Source organism: Vipera ursinii (assembly GCF_947247035.1).
Source record: "Vipera ursinii genome assembly, chromosome: 4".
NCBI lineage: Eukaryota > Metazoa > Chordata > Lepidosauria > Squamata > Viperidae > Vipera > Vipera ursinii.
In genome coordinates, this window is record NC_139514.1 from 56,079,380 (window position 1) to 56,096,912 (window position 17,533).

General features: G+C 39.9%; 1 protein-coding gene across 3 annotated transcripts in view; it reads right to left on the reverse strand.

The window, feature by feature from the left end:
• Positions 1-338: 338 nt before the first annotated feature.
• The window catches only part of LOC310639960 (cystathionine beta-synthase-like), a 39,556-nt gene continuing 22,361 nt past the window's right edge, over positions 339-17,533 (reverse strand). For 2 of the 3 annotated variants that reach the window (XM_083361982.1, XM_083361981.1), the window contains 10 exons: positions 15,519-15,610; positions 13,955-14,080; positions 12,893-12,977; positions 9,651-9,756; positions 8,193-8,270; positions 6,268-6,402; positions 4,933-5,041; positions 3,908-3,992; positions 1,960-2,007; positions 339-517 (listed from right to left, as the gene is read on the reverse strand). In XM_083361982.1, coding sequence (XP_083218108.1) covers positions 408-517; positions 1,960-2,007; positions 3,908-3,992; positions 4,933-5,041; positions 6,268-6,402; positions 8,193-8,270; positions 9,651-9,756; positions 12,893-12,977; positions 13,955-14,080; positions 15,519-15,610 — 974 coding nt within the window. In that variant the 3' untranslated portion in view covers positions 339-407. The remainder of the gene's footprint in view (positions 518-1,959; positions 2,008-3,907; positions 3,993-4,932; positions 5,042-6,267; positions 6,403-8,192; positions 8,271-9,650; positions 9,757-12,892; positions 12,978-13,954; positions 14,081-15,518; positions 15,611-17,533) is intronic. The other variant, XM_083361983.1, reaches the window with a different exon arrangement.

Genomic DNA, 17,533 nt, shown 5'->3' on the forward strand with positions numbered 1-17,533 from the left:
GGATGAGTTTCTAGACCACACCATAATGTGGAAGCAGGACCAGCAATCAGCTTTGGAAAGCTGTCACATAGCCATCCTGTTATGGTGGCTTGATCATTCAGGCCTTAGTCCTCCAGCTCAGCAGTGCCTTCACAATATAAAATTTGTATGTGCAAACAAAGCAATTCTTTACTGAAGTTATTAATCTTAAAACTTCCCAGTGTCCTTATATTTCAATGTGTTCGCTACATTCTAGAAATTACAACATTTTAAAACCTAACAGTTGCTTTGAATGATGGTATTCATTTTGACCAAAAGGTTTTTTTTTCTAGATTGTTCTAACAAAAGAAGCAAAAAAGAAGAAGAGACTTTTTTTTTAATGTGAAAAGCCAATGAAACGACGAGCCCTGTTGACATATTTCTTGAACTTAGGTTGTGTTTCTCTTCTGTTCCTGAGCAGTCACAAAATTCAGCAGGTCAATTGCCGTAACAACACCAAATACCATTTGCCTTTTACTAGATTCACCATCACCGTGATCTAGAAGACACAAGAGAATGCAATAAGTCTGATTTGTGAAATGAGATGGAAACTGTTTTCAAATGAGCACTTTAAAAAATAAAATTACTATCCTGCACTTACACACAGATAAATTATATACAGTTATCAATAATAATAATAATAATAATAATAATAATAATAATAATAATAATAATAATAATAATAATAGTTGGAAGGGACCTTGGAAGTCATCTAGTCCAACCCCCTGCTCAGGCAGGAAACCCTATACCATTTCAGACAAATGGCTGTCCAGTCTCTTCTTAAAAACTTCCAGTGTTGGAGCATTCACCACTTCTGGAGGCAGGTTGTTCCACTGGTTAATTGTTCTAACTGTCAGGAAGTTTCTCCTTAGTTCTAGGTTGCTTCTCTCCTTGACTAGTTTCCATCCGTTGCTTCTTGTCCTGCCCTCAGGTACTTTAGAGAATAGCTTGAGTCCTCTTTTCTGTGGTAGCCCCTGAGATATTGGAACACTGCTATCATGTCCCCCCTCGTCCTTCTCTTCATTAAACTAGACATACCCAATTCCAGCAACTGTTCCTTATACGTTTTAGCCTCCAGTCCCCTAATCATCTTTGTTGCTCTTCTCTGTACTCTTTCCAGAGTCTCAACATCTTTTTTACATCGTGGTGACCAAAACTGGATGCAGTATTCCAGGTGTGGCCTTACCAAGGCATTGTAAAGTGGTATTAATAGATTTCCCCAACCAGATACCTTCCTAATATCTTAGATGAGTATTTCCCAGAGTACCTTATCAGAATGTCCAGTGTATAGAAACAAGGAAAGAACTCCAAAGATTACGGCAATTTAGGAACTGCCTTGTTTCCTTGCTCTGCTTTTGGAAATTGGGCCAATTTATGCTGATAGGTGTCTGCTAGCATTCAGTGGAAATCTATGTGATGCCAATGGCTCAACCTATAGGCATTTTTTCTAAATAGAATGACCTTATATTAATTTCAATTGCACATTCCACACAAACTGCAACAAGGGACTTTCTGGGAATTTCAGGGATAAATGGGGCAAGGCTCCGCCGAGCCTTCTGCCATCCAGCAGAAGCATTCTTTAAGGTGTAGGACTGCCAGCCTTGGCTTATTCTGTGGCAGCAATAAGACATAATTTGAAAGATAAAAGCCACTTTAAGATAATAAAGGGCATATCATTAACAGTGGGTGAGAAAACTCTGAACTTAGGATACAAAGTGGGGCATCTTCTCTAGTGAATTGTTCCAATGTTTCTCATATCTGGCAACTTTAAGTTTTGTGGACTTCAACTCCCAGAATTCCCCAGCTAGCACAACGGGGAATTTTGAGAGCTGAAGTGCATGAAATACTGGTCTATTCTGTGAATTTTATATTTGTGACTTATTTGTCACTGTAAAATCAAGCTCCTCAAATTATGACTGAAGACTATGATTTTCTGCATACCTTCCCAACTGGACCACCCTCCACCCCACGTTCTGGTTTCAAGCTGATCTGAGGAGGAAGACGCAGAAATATTTTAGAGCAAACTTAAGAACAACAGCGAAAGACAAGACTTAGCACAAAACGAACACTGGGAAAGGGAATGCGGAAAACCCTGGCTCTGCCCACCTGCACGGCAGGACATTGGTCCAATTTTCATATTGTTCCATTTATTGTAGGCCTCAGTCCTTCTCCCTCAAAAAATAAAACAATAAGTGCAAACCTGTTGACAAAGTTTCACCTTCTGAAGGAACATCTGAGGCAGCCTTCAAATGAGAAAGTTTTAAAATTCAATAGTTGGATTCGAAAGGTTTCATTTATCTAATGAAAAGATTCTTGTGTCCTTCCATTGGATGGCAGAAACCTTTAGGAAGAGTAGGTTAAATAAACAAGGACAATGGTCCCTCAGCCGGGCATACACAGCTAACATGCATTTTAAAGGTAGGCTTTCTGCCTAACTCCGCCAAAAGGATAGTAAATAAATATAGATAGATGGAGAGTTTCTGTGTCTCATGATAACTGCGCGGAAAGCATTTTTTTATTTTATATAAATAAATAAAAATAAAAAAGTAAACTAATAAATAAATCAAGGATCAATAAAACTGTGAAAGTGCCATGACAGAGAATTTTCTGAAATCTTAAGGACTAACCATTTTATTATTATACAAGTTTTTTCCCCAATAAAGTTTCAGTGATAACAGTTATCCTTAAGAATTCTGCTATTTTCACTGCAACATTTCTAGGAAAATTCAGCAAACCATAAATAGCAAAGAAATAGTTTATGTAGTTCCATAATATGCTATTGTACTGGAAAGACGCCAATTAAATGTAAAATGCAGTTGTGAGCCCTTAGGAAAAATATATTGAATAGATAGAGTTATACATTAACAATGACCTTGAAGACAAAGTCACTTAGTAACTATATGAGTTACTTGGAAGAAAGGGCAGACCACTTCTCTAATGCTGCTGTTTCTTTATATATACATCAGTCAGATATCCTAATCTTCCTCGTCTTGAGTTGTTCACCCATTAACTTCTGATGTTATATGTTTATGGAAAGCAGCTGGAAGAAATCCAGATTCATTCCAGATTTTAAACTGGGAGCTTAAGAGGTTTTTGATACTCCAGTATATAAATATAGAAAGAGAATTCTAAAAATTATGATAACTGTTATGGAAGACTGAGGTAGAAATCGGTGCACAATCCATTTTCTCTAAAAATAAATTACAGGCTGGCGTTGCATTGTAATGAGGGCCAGACCAGAATCAGCACCACTGCTAAGGTTAAAAAACACCCTTCAGTTAAAAAGTTTTGGTTGTACCGCTTTTAATACACATATTACAGTTTATGGACTACTCTTTTCAGTCCAACCCAAGATTTAGAAAAGCTCAACCTATTCGATTAGAGAAGCTGGAAGTAGCATTATTTCATGGCTATGGGTTTCTTTGAATTTAATAAAGGTAAAAGGTAAAGGTTCCCCCGCACATGCGTGCTAGTCGTTTCCGACTCTAGGGGCCGGTGCTCATCTCCGTTTCAAAGCCAAAGAGCCAGCGCTTGTCCGAGGATGTCTCTGTGGTCATGTGGCTGGCATGACTGGACGCCAAAGGTGCACGGAAAGCTGTTACCTTCCCACCGTAGTGGTCCCTATTTTTCTACTTGCATTTTCACGTGCTTTCGAACTGCTAGGTTGGCAGAAGCTGGGACGAGTAACAGGTGCTCACTCTGTTACGTGGCACTCGGGATTCGACCCGCCAAACTGCCGACCTTCTGATCGACAAGCTCAGCGTCCTAACCCACTGAAAACGTTAAATCATTGTAACCTACTAGAAAATCAGTAACTTATAGACCTAAACATGCTAGTTAAAAAGGCAGACACTGGCTTGGAACAGCATACAAATAACCTTATACTCACATTGAATTTGTTCATGTACCACCAGAGCAAAATGATCTATTTCCAAAATATGAGAGAGCTTTCCTAAGTTGTCCTGCAAATGGATCTGTAAGAGAAAGTTGCATGATACACACCATTCACATTTAGATAAGAACTCTGATCCTCATTCCACTTAGTAGTTTTCCAACAATACTTTTTAAAAAAGAGTATGGGGTTCAAAAGCTATGCTTAAAAAATCCCACGTACTATGTGTTTATGGAGTGTTTTTCTGCGCAAATCAGGAAAAAATAAAAAATAAAAATAATTTCAGGATATACTGCTAAGCTTGTAAGCCGCCCTGAGTCTTCGGAGAAGGGCGGGATATAAATGGAATAAAAATAAAAATAAAATAAAATATACACTAATAAATACTCTCAACCCTATGGGGTTAACATTTAAGCATTTTGTCCCCTTGAGACAGAGCACAGACCTCCAGAATAACAATTTATAGCATCAACCAGCTATCATTCCTGCAGTAAAAAACATTAGTGTTGTAGCTTCATAGTGAAGGCAGGATGAGACTATACGTGAAAGTTCTCAACAAAGCACGTTAAAAAATAGAGAGAAATATATTTTTACAAGGAGGATTTTGGTTTTATTTTCATGTGGTTTCAATTTATTGCATACAACAAAAGCTTCATGATTGCTGCTACCCTGTTCTGCCCCTTAAATTTACATGCATTTTGCTTCTACGTGTTCTCCACAGTATTAATAATTTTAAAAGCTCAGTCTAAAGGTATTTTCAGTGTACAGAAAATGCATTCCAGTCACTGAAACATTGCTTTCACCACACTTTAGAAGCTGAATACTCAACACTGTGTTTACTGGTACCGCTACATAGTACCAGTAAACGCAGTGTTTTTAATCCTGAATACTTGAAGGATGTAAACCTCCCGCTTGAATTTTCCGCTGACTGATCAATAGGCGAGATTTTCAGAAACTCTTTCTACGTAGTGTGAAGGTGGGGGAGGGAATAGAAAGAAAGACATGTACAGAAGGCACAATACCGTTTGGAACTGCTTGTAGATTACTTTGCTGACTTTATCCAATGGCTGTACTTTACCAGCAAGCATCGAGGAAAGCATATTGCCAAGAGTAACCATGCCCAGAATCAGTCTAAAAAAGGATACCCCAAGCAAAAGCATTGAATGAGTTATATCAACGGGTTTCCCCCCCCCCCATTTAAAAGCTTTACATCAGCATTTCCACAAATTCAGGTGACAAGTACACTGATCTCAGAGTTATTTTCTTTTACCAACCCACCCCCATTTTTCAGAGGGGAGGAGGGAATTCTGAAATTCCCAATTAGCTAGAGGTTGACCCTTCTCCACCTTGACCTGTTCCACTTAAGTTGCCGCCCTCTAAAAAAAAAAGTGTATTCTGAATCTTTTCAGGATAAAACTGTAGCAAACAAACTTGGCTGAGGAATTCTGGGAGTTAAAAGTCCACAAGTCTTAAAAGTTGCTAAAGTTGGGCACCCCTGTTTTAAACAAAGGTTTATCACTAACTAGTGTCTACATAGCTCCTGAGGCTTTGGAAAAGTTAGCTTTTGATAATAGAAAAGACCTGCCAGACCAGGTGAGAGTACAATATTTCTTTCTTTGTTACATCTTCCTCCTTGTTTACCATGTGTTACATTTTATACTGTCTGGTTATATTTTATACTGTCTGGGTCAGACAATACAGGACCTTTTGCATCTGAGCTACTGGTAGCACAGATGATATGACTTACTAAACAAACCTTGTTTATTAAACTGGGCTGAACTTTGGAAACGACTTCCCTGCTCAGATCACAATTTGTCCTGGTCAGCTTGGCCATCCCACTGGCTTTTTATTTAGCTAGCTATGCAATCAGAACTCGGCTAATTACTTTATGGGCCCTTTTTAGGTGATGACAGTTCTCTCAAAACATAATAAACCATGTCATAACTTTAAAAGCAGATTTTAAAAGCAGCAACCTTAGTTCCACTTTCTCCCTAAACTTCAGGAAGTGCCGTTCTATCAGGCAGTCCTTGTGACCCGACCCAAACAGGGTTGGAGGATCTGTTGCTTCAGCTGATTTAGCCCATTTCACGTGTGCCAAGTGCACGGCATCGGTCTCTTACATTCTGCTAACTGAATGCAAGTTCAATCAGCAGAGAGCCGAAGGAGCAACACCTACATTTGTATTGTATACTTATCGCCATTCAATCACACCGCAGCAATTTGCACGACAAAACCCACACGACTGACGTGATTTTGCTCGAGAAAACCAAATAAGACAAATAATTTCCCAACACCACACTCTTCAGAAAGCGGATTTATTTGGAACAAAGGAAGGAAACACGGAAGACTATACATACCCAGATTCATCCACTACTGGTACTTGGTCAAATCCCTTCTCTCTGAGTATTTCGATGGTCTTTTCACAGGTAACGCTTGGCAGTACGGTGAGGGGGGCAGACAGGCGTAATTCCTGAACTTTCACATGCCACCACCTGGAAAATGAACAAATATCCTAGTGGTTCAGGCACTGAAGAACCAACTGTATTGCATTTTTGCAGACCGAAGCGTTTCTTGAAAGATGATATGGCAGAATAGCGTCTTCAAGAGCAAATACAGCAGCTAATCCCTGCCTGACTTCCAGGAAAGGTAATTTAGACCGAACGTTATGCTTCAGACATCCCCTTCTATTTGTGTGTACCATCACCAAAACACTGAGAGCAATGCTCCTGTGAGCCAAACAGGACATTGCAGAGTTTGTATAGAGAGCTTACTGTTGCTGACATTAAAGAAATAAGAGAGAAATAAAAATGGTATTTTAAAAAATGTTTTCTACATTCTCAGATGGGCCCTTACCTACAGAGCAGGGGTCCTCAACCTTGACAACTTTTAAGACTTGTGGATTTCAACTCTCAGGAAAGCTGGCTGGGGAATCCTGGGAGTTAAAGTCCACAAGTCTTGAAAGTTGCCAAGGTTGAGAACCCCTGCTATAGAGGCTTGTATTGCACAATGCTTATGTTTAGCAAAGCCCATCTCCTTCTCTAAATAAGGAATAAATATAAATGCTGATAAAGTTAATGTTATTTATGCGTTTATTTATCAAATTTATATAGCTGCCATCTCACCAAAAGTGACTATGGGTGGTGCACAACAATAAAATAAAACAACAATTCAAAAAACTGCAGCTATAAAGTGTAAAAAATTACTTATTATTATTATTATTATTATTATTATTATTATTATTGGGATTATTATATATTATTATATAAATGGGATTATTAATAATAATAATAATAATCCCATTTATATCCCGCCCTTCTCCGAAGACTCAGAGCGGCTTACAATCTAAGCACAAATCAATGTGCTTAGCAATAGCCTTCATTCTATGTATATGCCTGCTTATTAGGGCTCTCGGGGGCCCCCCAAGCGGCATTTTTACAAAGTCATCTTATTGCCCCCAACAATCTGGGTCCTCATTTTACCTACCTCGGAAGGGTGGAAGGCTGAGTCAACCTTGAGCCTGGTGGGACGCGTACCTGCACTAATTGCAGGCAGCTGGTGTTACTTAAGGAGGCATTAGTCCACTGCTCCACCAAGGCTCAATTATATTTAATTATATTAAATATTAATATATTTATATTAACCAATATAAAAACCAAAGATACAAACTGAAGGTAACGAGAGGAATAAAAATGGCCGTCTCCACAATAGAAGCCATCTCGGCAAATCTCCAGCATCCCGTCAGCTCCAGACCTGACAACATAACCTGGACTTGAGGGTCTTTCAGAATATCAAAAGGAATGGAGCTAATCTAATTTTGGAGGGCACCATGGCAAAGAAAGCATGTTTCCTGGCATCCACCAAATTGTAAGTTGAATCCTGGTTCAGACCAAACACCCATCTGGTTCCCACAATTGCCATTTAGAAGCTTCGAGGGAAGTTTACACTAGCAATTGGAATGGAGACACGTATACCTCCGAACCGGTCATTAAGAATCCATGAATGAATGACTGCTTTTGATTTTACATCTTGTTTGAAAGGATTAACTATCAATATTTTTAAAAGGCTCCTTCTGGCTTAAAAACTAACATTTTGTAAGAGTCTACTTTCTCAGACCCATGAAGTATTGCCTCTAACAGGCTAAGAGAGAAGAAAAATTAAACTATATCCACATACTCAAGAGAAAGCAAGAAAAAAAAAAAGCCAACAAGGTGGTTCAATTAGGTTTAAAACGTACGGAAATGTGACACATTTTATTAAGCTATGACAGATCTTATCATCTCACCAAGGCTTCTTAATATCATCATCCTCTTCTTCCATGAATCCTCTTTGGATCATCCATTTGTCACTTAAAAACTTAGACCTAAAAACCACCAAGAAAGTAAGTCACAAACATCAGTTTAGATGCTTTAAATGTAAACAAGCAACAAAGATAATGTGAGATACAATGTCACAGAAAATGATTAACGCATCTTCTGTTTTAAACACGTAGCTAGCAGAAAGGCTTCATCGGTGGGTTCTCTCTTGGATCAAACTGGCCTTTTATACTATTTTTCTGTGGTAGTCAAAAGCATCTAGGCTGAGATGTTGAAAAGCGAGAGTTTAGACTGCAAAGTGGAATGAAGCAATCACAGCCTCTAAATGAAGAAGCAGCAACGGCCACATTAGAAGGCACAGGAAGCTGTCTCACCTGCCATGCCAAACCCACAGCTCTCCCAGGGGGGGATCAAAAAAGTCAAGATAATATCTGTGACTGTGCAATCAAAACCTAGTCATTTTTAATGTGTGGTGCATGGGAAAAAAGGAACGGGACTTTGATCAGTCAGTCACGGTTGCCATCTTAAGAGTTTGATTTCCCCCTCATGGATGTCCTTGCCTCAAGGGCTTGCCTTAAATATAAATTTAGGTAGCCCTTCAGTTATGACAGCAAATGGGATTGGGACTGCCATGGCTGAGCCAGGCATATGACTGCATCACTTAGCAACAGCAATCCTAGCAGTCCTAATTATAATCAATCTGACGGGAATCCCAGGTAAGGAGCATAGGGGTGCGGGGGGGGGGGGAGGTTGAAGGGTTTGGGAGGACCAGTGCAGGCCACCTGTGAGTCAAGAGAGGCTGGGGAAATCCAATGTAGGTTGTCCCCACCAGTTTACCCATTAACTCTGTTTGTTTGAAGCTGGCAGGAAAGGTCAGAAATGGCAAGCCCATGACCACTGCCCTGCTATGTCATAATTGCGAGCTGGGCACCCAAGCACCTAGATTACGATTGCGTAATTGCAAGGGTGCTGCAACGGCCGGAAGTACAGGGACCCGATACAGGTCCATTCTTTTTAGCTCTGAGATAACACTGAACAGTCACTGAATTAAGCCAAGGACTACTTGTAGGCTATTTCAGTATGTAAAATAGAGTATCTTTTAAAAAACCATGTAGGAGAGACAGATGTCAAACACACACTATTTGTGTGTTTTTAGCAGTGGATTATAGGTGACAGGCTAAAACCAAGCAATGAACCCACCCAATTCCTGCACATCATACTTCCTGAAAACCAAATCTGTTTTCCTTGGGTTATGCCCGTGAGCCCAGAAAAAGATACAGCTTCTTTAAGTAAGGAGTTGTTGACAGGTGAGATGTGCATATCTAAGGAGTTACAAATCACCTTTTCCTCTTTTGGCTTTGGATTGCTGGACAGCAGTATCTCAGTCAGTATAGGGAAGGAAGAGGCATACAAAGCACGGTACCTACATGTAGTTCCTGACAGAGTCGGGAAGAATGACAACACAACGCTGGCCTTCTTTTAGCTCTTGGGCTGCCTTGACGGCAACAGACATGGCACTACCTGAGCTGCCACCTGCCAAAAGATACAGGAGATTATCAGAATTCAAGTATATTGGAATGCACAGTGTGAAAAGGAAGGAAAAAAGAAAGAGTGTGAGGCCAAAGCCTCTTCATTAGTAATTTAAGCATACTTTGAAAATTTGTTTAAAGCACTGTAACAGTTTCTTAGAAAAGTTCTGTCGTAATCAAAAAATTGTTCTTTCAATGCCAGGTACTATTCAATAACATAGGAATGTAATGCGGCCCAGGCCATCTTAGTCCAGCATTTTCTTGCTCACACGCTGGCCATGGAGATGTCTCTGAAGTGCTCACAAGTAAGAAGCAGAGCTATATTCTTCTCCTGGAAACCTTGGACAGCACTCAGGAAATCTGTGCATTGACATTTCCATTGGTCAATTGAAAAGGCCGCACATCTTGGGTCCAGACATGTTCTATGCCAATATATTATGACATCCTAGGTTCTTGAAAAGAACTTGATGTGACTGAAGGCCAATACTAGCTAAAGAACTGGCAGCTCTGGTTTCACGTTGTTGTGTTATAATAATGTGCAAGAGACAGCGAATGCCATCTCTGCAAACAAAAGGAAGAAACAGTGGACCATCTAGTTCAGGGGTGTCAAACTCAATTTCATTGAGGGCCGCATCAGCATTGCAGTTGCCCTTAGGGGGCCGGGTGGGTATGGCCTGGGTGGGCATGGCCTGCTGGGTGGGCGTGGCTAAAGTACGTATGGCCTAGTGGGTGGGCATGGCCAGCTCTACATCGTTCGCATCAAGGGTGCCTATGGGGGCCTGGGCAGGAGTGGGACAGATCTGAGTGTCTCTGGCAGAAGGAGGGTCTCTGACCAGGGCCAAGGCAGTGGGGGCCGTTCCCTCACTGTTTCCAGGATGGCTTTGCGGGCCGCATGAAACCACTTCGCGGGCCGGATCTGGCCCCTGGGCCTTGTGTTTGACATGTCTGATCTAGTTAGCTGCTACAAGAAAGTCACACAGACTCTAAACCAGAGGTCCCCAACCTTTTGGGCACCAGGGACCGGTTCCATGGAGAAAGGTTTTTCCACGGACCAGAGAGTGTGTGGTTTTGTGTGCTGCCTGCATCCACGGATGGGGCTTTGCTTGTTTGTGTGGACCGGTTGCTGCCATGCCGCGGCCTGGTACCAGTCCACGGACCAGGGTTGGGGACCCCTACTCTAAACAATAAATTAGCAACAGTGGTGCATTGGAATATCTGTAAGAAATACCATTTGCCTGCAAGCAAGAACTGATGGGACCACAAAATAGACAAAGTCATAGAAAATGAAGTAGTAGTCTGGGACTTTAGAATTCAAATAGACAAGCACCTGCCACAAAGCACCTCACACTTAACAAATATATGGTAGATGAGAAAAATAAAAGAACTGTCTGGACAGGGGATGTGGCAGTACCTGGAGACAGCAGAAGAGAAGAGAACTGGAGAAAATCACAAAAGACAAAGACCTACAAATATTAGAATGACTGTGGCAAAAGAAAGCAAAGATAGTAGCAATAATAATAGGCGCCTTGGGTGCAATTCCCAAAACAGCTAGAGCACCGTTTGAACACCAACAAAATCACCGCCAGTCAATTGCAAAAGGCAGCTTCACTTGAAAGAGCTTATATCCTGGAATGACCTCTTTCACACCATCAAACGACGTCTACCTAGCCCAGTTCTTTGGGAAGGACACGCTAGGTCACAGGTCTGCATCCCGCGGCTCTGGAGCCACGTGCGGCTCTTTCAGCCATCTCCTGCGGCTCCCAGTCTTCTGCCATGTGCTGTCCAAAAAAAAAAAGTGGGACTAAAAAAGTTCAACCAATCAATTCAAATATGCAGGGTAGGTGCATATCTCGCCTTGGCTCCACTCTTCAGTCAAACCCTGTTCTGCACATGTGCGCATGTACGCACATGCGCACACATTTTTTTGCGGCTCCCAGTTTTTCCTTTTGTGAGGGAACCGGTTCTGAGTGGCTCTTTCACTGTTTCAGGTTGCTGACCCCTGCGCTAGGTAGATAAAAATGCCAAATCCAGTCTAAACAGCTGGATGACTGTGTGGACCAACCATCATCATAACAAAGAATTCCAGAGTTTAAATAGGCCTCATATAAAAAGTGCTTTCTTTTGTCCATTCAAAATCATCCCATCAGTTTCACTGAAGGAAACCTGACCCTAGTGTTTTGAAAAAACGATTACAATGTCTGCCTAATTTCTCCGTCCCGTGCATGATTTGATCATCTCTCCCTCCCTCCCCCAAAGGAATCTTTTTTCCAAGCTAGAGATGATGCTCAAGCATCTTACTTGTTTTGGTTTTCCGGTACTTTTTTTTTTAGCTGTATTATATCATTTTTTCAAATGTGGCAAGAAGAGCTATATGAAGTACTCAAGATGAGGACATTATACAGGAGTTTGCAAATTATAGGCAACAACGGGGCAAAGATAAAAAAAAGGGAAGAGTCACTGCTGGCAATTGTCAAGGGTATTCCACGAGTAACTTGCTGCGTGAGGCGGTGGGAGATTACAAAGGGCTAGTGCAGGGGTAGGCAACCTCGGCTCTTTTATGACTCATGGACTTCAACTCCCAGAATTCCTGAGCCAGCCAAACCTCTAAAGGCTTTTGAAAGTGGAAAACCTAGGGAAGAGAAAGAGGAGGCTTTTATTGAACTGACCTCCTTAGTGAAGCAATATTATCTTCTAATATCTGAAGTCACTAACATCAGAGGTTCCCAACCGTTTGAGCACCAGGGACCGGTTACATGGAGAGAGGTTTTTTCTGTGGACCGTAGGGGGTGTGGTTTTGTGTGCTGCCTGCATCCTGTGGATGGGGCTTTCCTTGTTTGTGCAGACCAGTTGCTGGCATGCCACGGGATTTGACTAAATCCTCCTGACTCAAGAGATCTACTGGTGTAAGCAGCATTTTACGTACTTCATAGATCTCTGCTTATAAGAATTACTTCAAACCATATTATGCGCACTTGCAGAAGTAAAGTCTTCAGTAAAATCCATGAGTTCCATATTCACTGTTTGCATTTTTCATAAAAACATTTTTCATAAAAACTGTCCGGTATGGAAGTAGAATGCCCCCAGTAAAAATGTGGCCACAATTCTATTATTGTCTAGACTACAGATTATCCTATGCTTACCACAAAGCAGTCCTTCCTCTCTGATTAGCATGCGTGAGAAGGCAAAAGATTCCTCATCGTTACATTTATACCATTTGTCTACCACCTAGAAGGAAGAAAGGGCACACAAACATTATTCTAGACCTGTTATTTCATACGAGTCATCCACTGGTACTAGAACATAAGACTCATAGGGCTGGAAGGGACCTCAGAGGTCTTCTAGTCCAACTCCTTGCTCAAGGCTGGAGATCTTATACCATCCTGGTCAAGTGGTTGTCCAGTCTATTTTTAAAAACCTCCAGTGATGGAGCACCCACAACCCCAGGAGGTAAGCTATTCCGTTGAAAACCTGCTGGTTGCTATTGCTTCATTCTCATTCGGGATGACCAGAATTGATTTAGATATGCCAGAAAATGTATGGAAAGGAGAAATGGATTTAGTAGTGGATTCTTGGATCCACTGATACAAATTTCAGGAAAAAAACATTCTCTGGATACCATAATACAATTAAATTACAGTACAGTTAAAATGCAGCAGTCCAGGGTTTTTCCGTTGTGTCATATAAGGCACTTCATGAATCGTCAAACTATTCCCATTTAAGCATTGTACAACATCTTTCTGAATCTTCCATTTTTTTCTGTGCTATGCACTTCCAAATGACACAAGCTATATAAAGCAAGCAGACTACTCTTAAGAAAGAGCAACTGACTCGTATTTTGCTATGAATAAGTCCTGTTATAAATATTGGAAAATTCCTGTAATAGTAATTTGTCTTCCAAAATTCAGAAATTGACAAAAGTAGGATCAGACCTGTTAAAAGGTTAATGAGTCTAAATAAAACTTGAATATCAAAATTGTCACAAAGATTAAAGGCTATGTTTGGATGAGGGAAATAAGAAGGAAAAAAGATTAGTCCTGCACTTAAGAACCAAAGGGATTTCAATGAGGGTCACACTAAAGCAATGTTTCTCAACGGTGACAATTTTAAGGTGTGGAATTCTGGGAATTGAAGTCCATATATCTTAAAGTTGCCATGGCTGAAAATCACAGCACTAAAGGATATGTATATGAAACCTTCCTTACCGATCTATCCAGAACTGTGGGTATGAAATCGTATCCAATACCTTCCACTTCATAACCTGTCTTGTCAGTTACGTTTAATTTTTCAGGCTCTGCTAGGATAGATCCTTCAGGATCAACACCTACAATCTAAAGAGCAATTTGTTATTGAAATAGTATTTTGATTTTAAGTATACAGATATTAAAAAGACAATTAAATAAAATCACAGACATGACTAAATCAACATTACTGCATCACTGCTGCCTCTGCAATTGTGCCTTGGGAAATGTCTACGTTGAATAATGGAACTTTTGGTACTTCCATTTAAAATTTAAGTATTGTGTAGATATTCCATGTTTCAATCTGGAACCATAAATAAATAAAAAAGCAATTGCCCCTATTAATTTGATATTTGCATAATTCCATGATCCAGGACAACTCTTAAGTAATTGTTCTAAGAAATTATTTCCTACTTGGGTCAAATTTAATTTCCCACAAAATTAAGCATAGCTTTTTTTAAAATTTCTTAATTTAAGAAAAGAAATTAAAGCAGAATGCATATGTGTACTCATCATCTTAGAGGGCAAATCAGATATTTCATGCAAGTATATGTAAGGAAAGTACAACTCCTTGTGTTATTTGCTTCCAAAACAAATAATTATCCTGTGAGATACTGAATTTTAGTATAGACGTACAGGGGGGAAGGAGTACCTTACTCTTTTGTTTTATCAAAAGTTTTCCTAGGTGCTTATTTTTCCCACCCTTTATGGAACTCTAGTTCATTTTTAACTTTCTAAATGTTTACCTGGAATGTGAGAGCAGCGGTTTATACAGAAGTTTATTAACCCACTCCATTCTTATCAATACAACACCAGCAGCCAAAACCTTATATATAAGAGAGGATTGCATAGGGCGACACCACACTCCGTTTCATATTATTTGGACTCATTCTCTGCACTGATTTTATTTCTCTAAAAGTGAACATAACCATCTGTATTCCTCTCAATAAATGGGAAAGTTCATATTGGATAGTGCTATGCCAGCAGCTAATGTTGAGACAAAGGAAAGAAAGAAATTACCAAAAAAAAACCATACAATAATGTGTAAGATACACCAGGAACGCCTGTTCCCTCATTTAATATGATTGTAAAGCTACTAGGTCCTGCCATGTGATAACATGTCACAGTATTTCTTTTGGTGCTTGAAGAATAAGTGTAATCATAGGAATGAACTGTGCATACAAGCAGTCCAAACACTCTGCAGACACGCTCTCATGGCAAAAGGTAGCAAATGAACTCAAAAGCAATTAGGTTTATAAAAAGTAGCCATCTTAATAAACAATTTCAATCATTAGAGGAATGACTGTACATCATTTCTGTAATCAGCAGGATAACACATTTTATTTGTCTCTTGTACAGTTTGCATGGAGAAGGAAATGCCTTTTTTGAATCACCCGCCATTTGCAGAGTTTGTAATAGTGCCTATAAGGTAATCTACAAGGGCATATATACATATGTATACACATACAGACAGACACCACTATCAGTAACTTAAGCAGTGAACCCAATGTTCTTGTTAGGGACTTACTGTGCATCCAGGGCATTTCTCCTTGATTTTTCGGGCAATACCAGTGATGGTGCCTCCTGTGCCAGCTCCAGCCACAATCATGTCTACTTGACCTATTGAAGAGGCAGAAATAAATATTTTTACAAATATTAAAAAGCTGTTATCTAGATGAGCAATAACGAACATTTACTTTGCTTTTATTTAAGTCAGTGACTCTGAAAGAGAGGATACAGTAATGGATGCCTCATGTTCCTATTGTGTAATTCTGAAAGCGATCATTGGAAGCGAAGTAGCTGCATATTTTCACTTACAGTAACTACAATCCATACTTTATATCGAGGTTGATGAGCATTTCATATTTTAGAATTTTTTTGTATATAAGAATATTCTGACCTACTTCTTTTTCTGCTCATACTTTATTCAATATGGCTTATATAAATTGTGGCAATTATATTAACATTGATTGATAAAGCAGTCCATTTTTATTGTTATCGCATTTTATAATCAGCTTGTAAATGCAAAAATGAATGTTTCGCCTACTCAAAACTCTACCCTCTCCTTATATGATTTCTTTCTTTTCTCTCCTCCTGTCCAGCAACCGCTTAGATTGGGATGTATAATATTCCTTTCAAGGAACTGCATTCTCTGCATCTCATGAAATAATGATCCACAAAAGCTTATGCAGTAATATATTAGGTTATCTTTAAGGTGCCATAAGACTCTTCACTTTTAGCTACAAAACTAGGCTGCAATTAGAAAGTTCCTGTAGTTGCAAAGATCCATCTTTTAATTTTCTTTTGCAAAAGAAGCTTGTATTTAATCTCATTTCCCTGACACGTCTAACTTTATTTTAGATTTGACACTTGAGTCTCTGTCCTTTCATCTATTAAACATCACCATGCATCTTATTTAATTTAAACTGCAACATGAAGTTTAAAACCATTTCCCAATACCTAAAGTACTAAAATTAAGATTAGTATTCTTAGATGCGGCTTCACTTAAATAATCTAAGATAAGAACTGCTTCACATTAGAGGTGGACACACCTTGAAACTTATTTTGAAGAAGGGCTTTGGACCACGCATGAAGGCAGAACCTTCTGCTGGTCATGAAAGGAGCCCAATGTTTTTCAAGCTCTCAGTGACTCAAGAGAGAACAGATGTGCTGTTGCTTAAGGAATTCATTCAATAACACTAAGACAAGTTTTTAAAAAGCAACACCTTCTTTCAAGCTCGCGTGGAAAGCTGGAAAAAGGTCTCTGGGCCTGTGTAAGGTTCAAAGTGCTTCCTCTGAATAAACCTTTATTGTCAAAGTACAACCATGTATACACTGAGATTGGCTGAGCCTCCCTTCGTGCCCCTACCCTCAACTCACAGTGACACAAACCATCTTATTACACCAATTACACTTATTACACTTATTTTCAAAGCATCTTCTGCTCCGTCTCACACAGAAGCAGAAAAGGACTTATTGTGTAGGTCAGGAGCTCCCTCTGCTGGTTTCCAGCTAGTAACAGAATTAACATATCCTCTCTTCATCTGGCAACCACAAGTACCGGTAACCTTGGCTCTTTTATGACTCATGGACTTCAACTCCCAGAATTCCTGAGCCAGCCACGCTGAGGGGAAAGGGAGAGGTTTCCAAGCTGAGCCATGCTGGCTCAGGAATTCTGGGAGTTGAAGTCCACGAATCATAAAAGAGCCAAGGTTGCCTACCCCTGCGGTAGACACTGGAAATTTGGTTGTAAATGCAGGCATTGGCTGGGAAACTTATTTTTTATTACCGTTTATTATTGTTGATTTGCAAACGGTCACTAACCAAGATAGTTACTAAGTGAGTAACAGCTGTAACTGGATTATTTTTCCAAAACGTACTGAGCCTACACACACACACACACACACACACACACACACCCCACCCCAAAGTCACACATTTCAAGATACACATGGCTTCCCCAACCCATGTCTTCACACTATTTTTAGTAATGTTTAAATTGGCCACTGCCTATAAGAAGCTCAGGGTCCTGTTTCATACAAC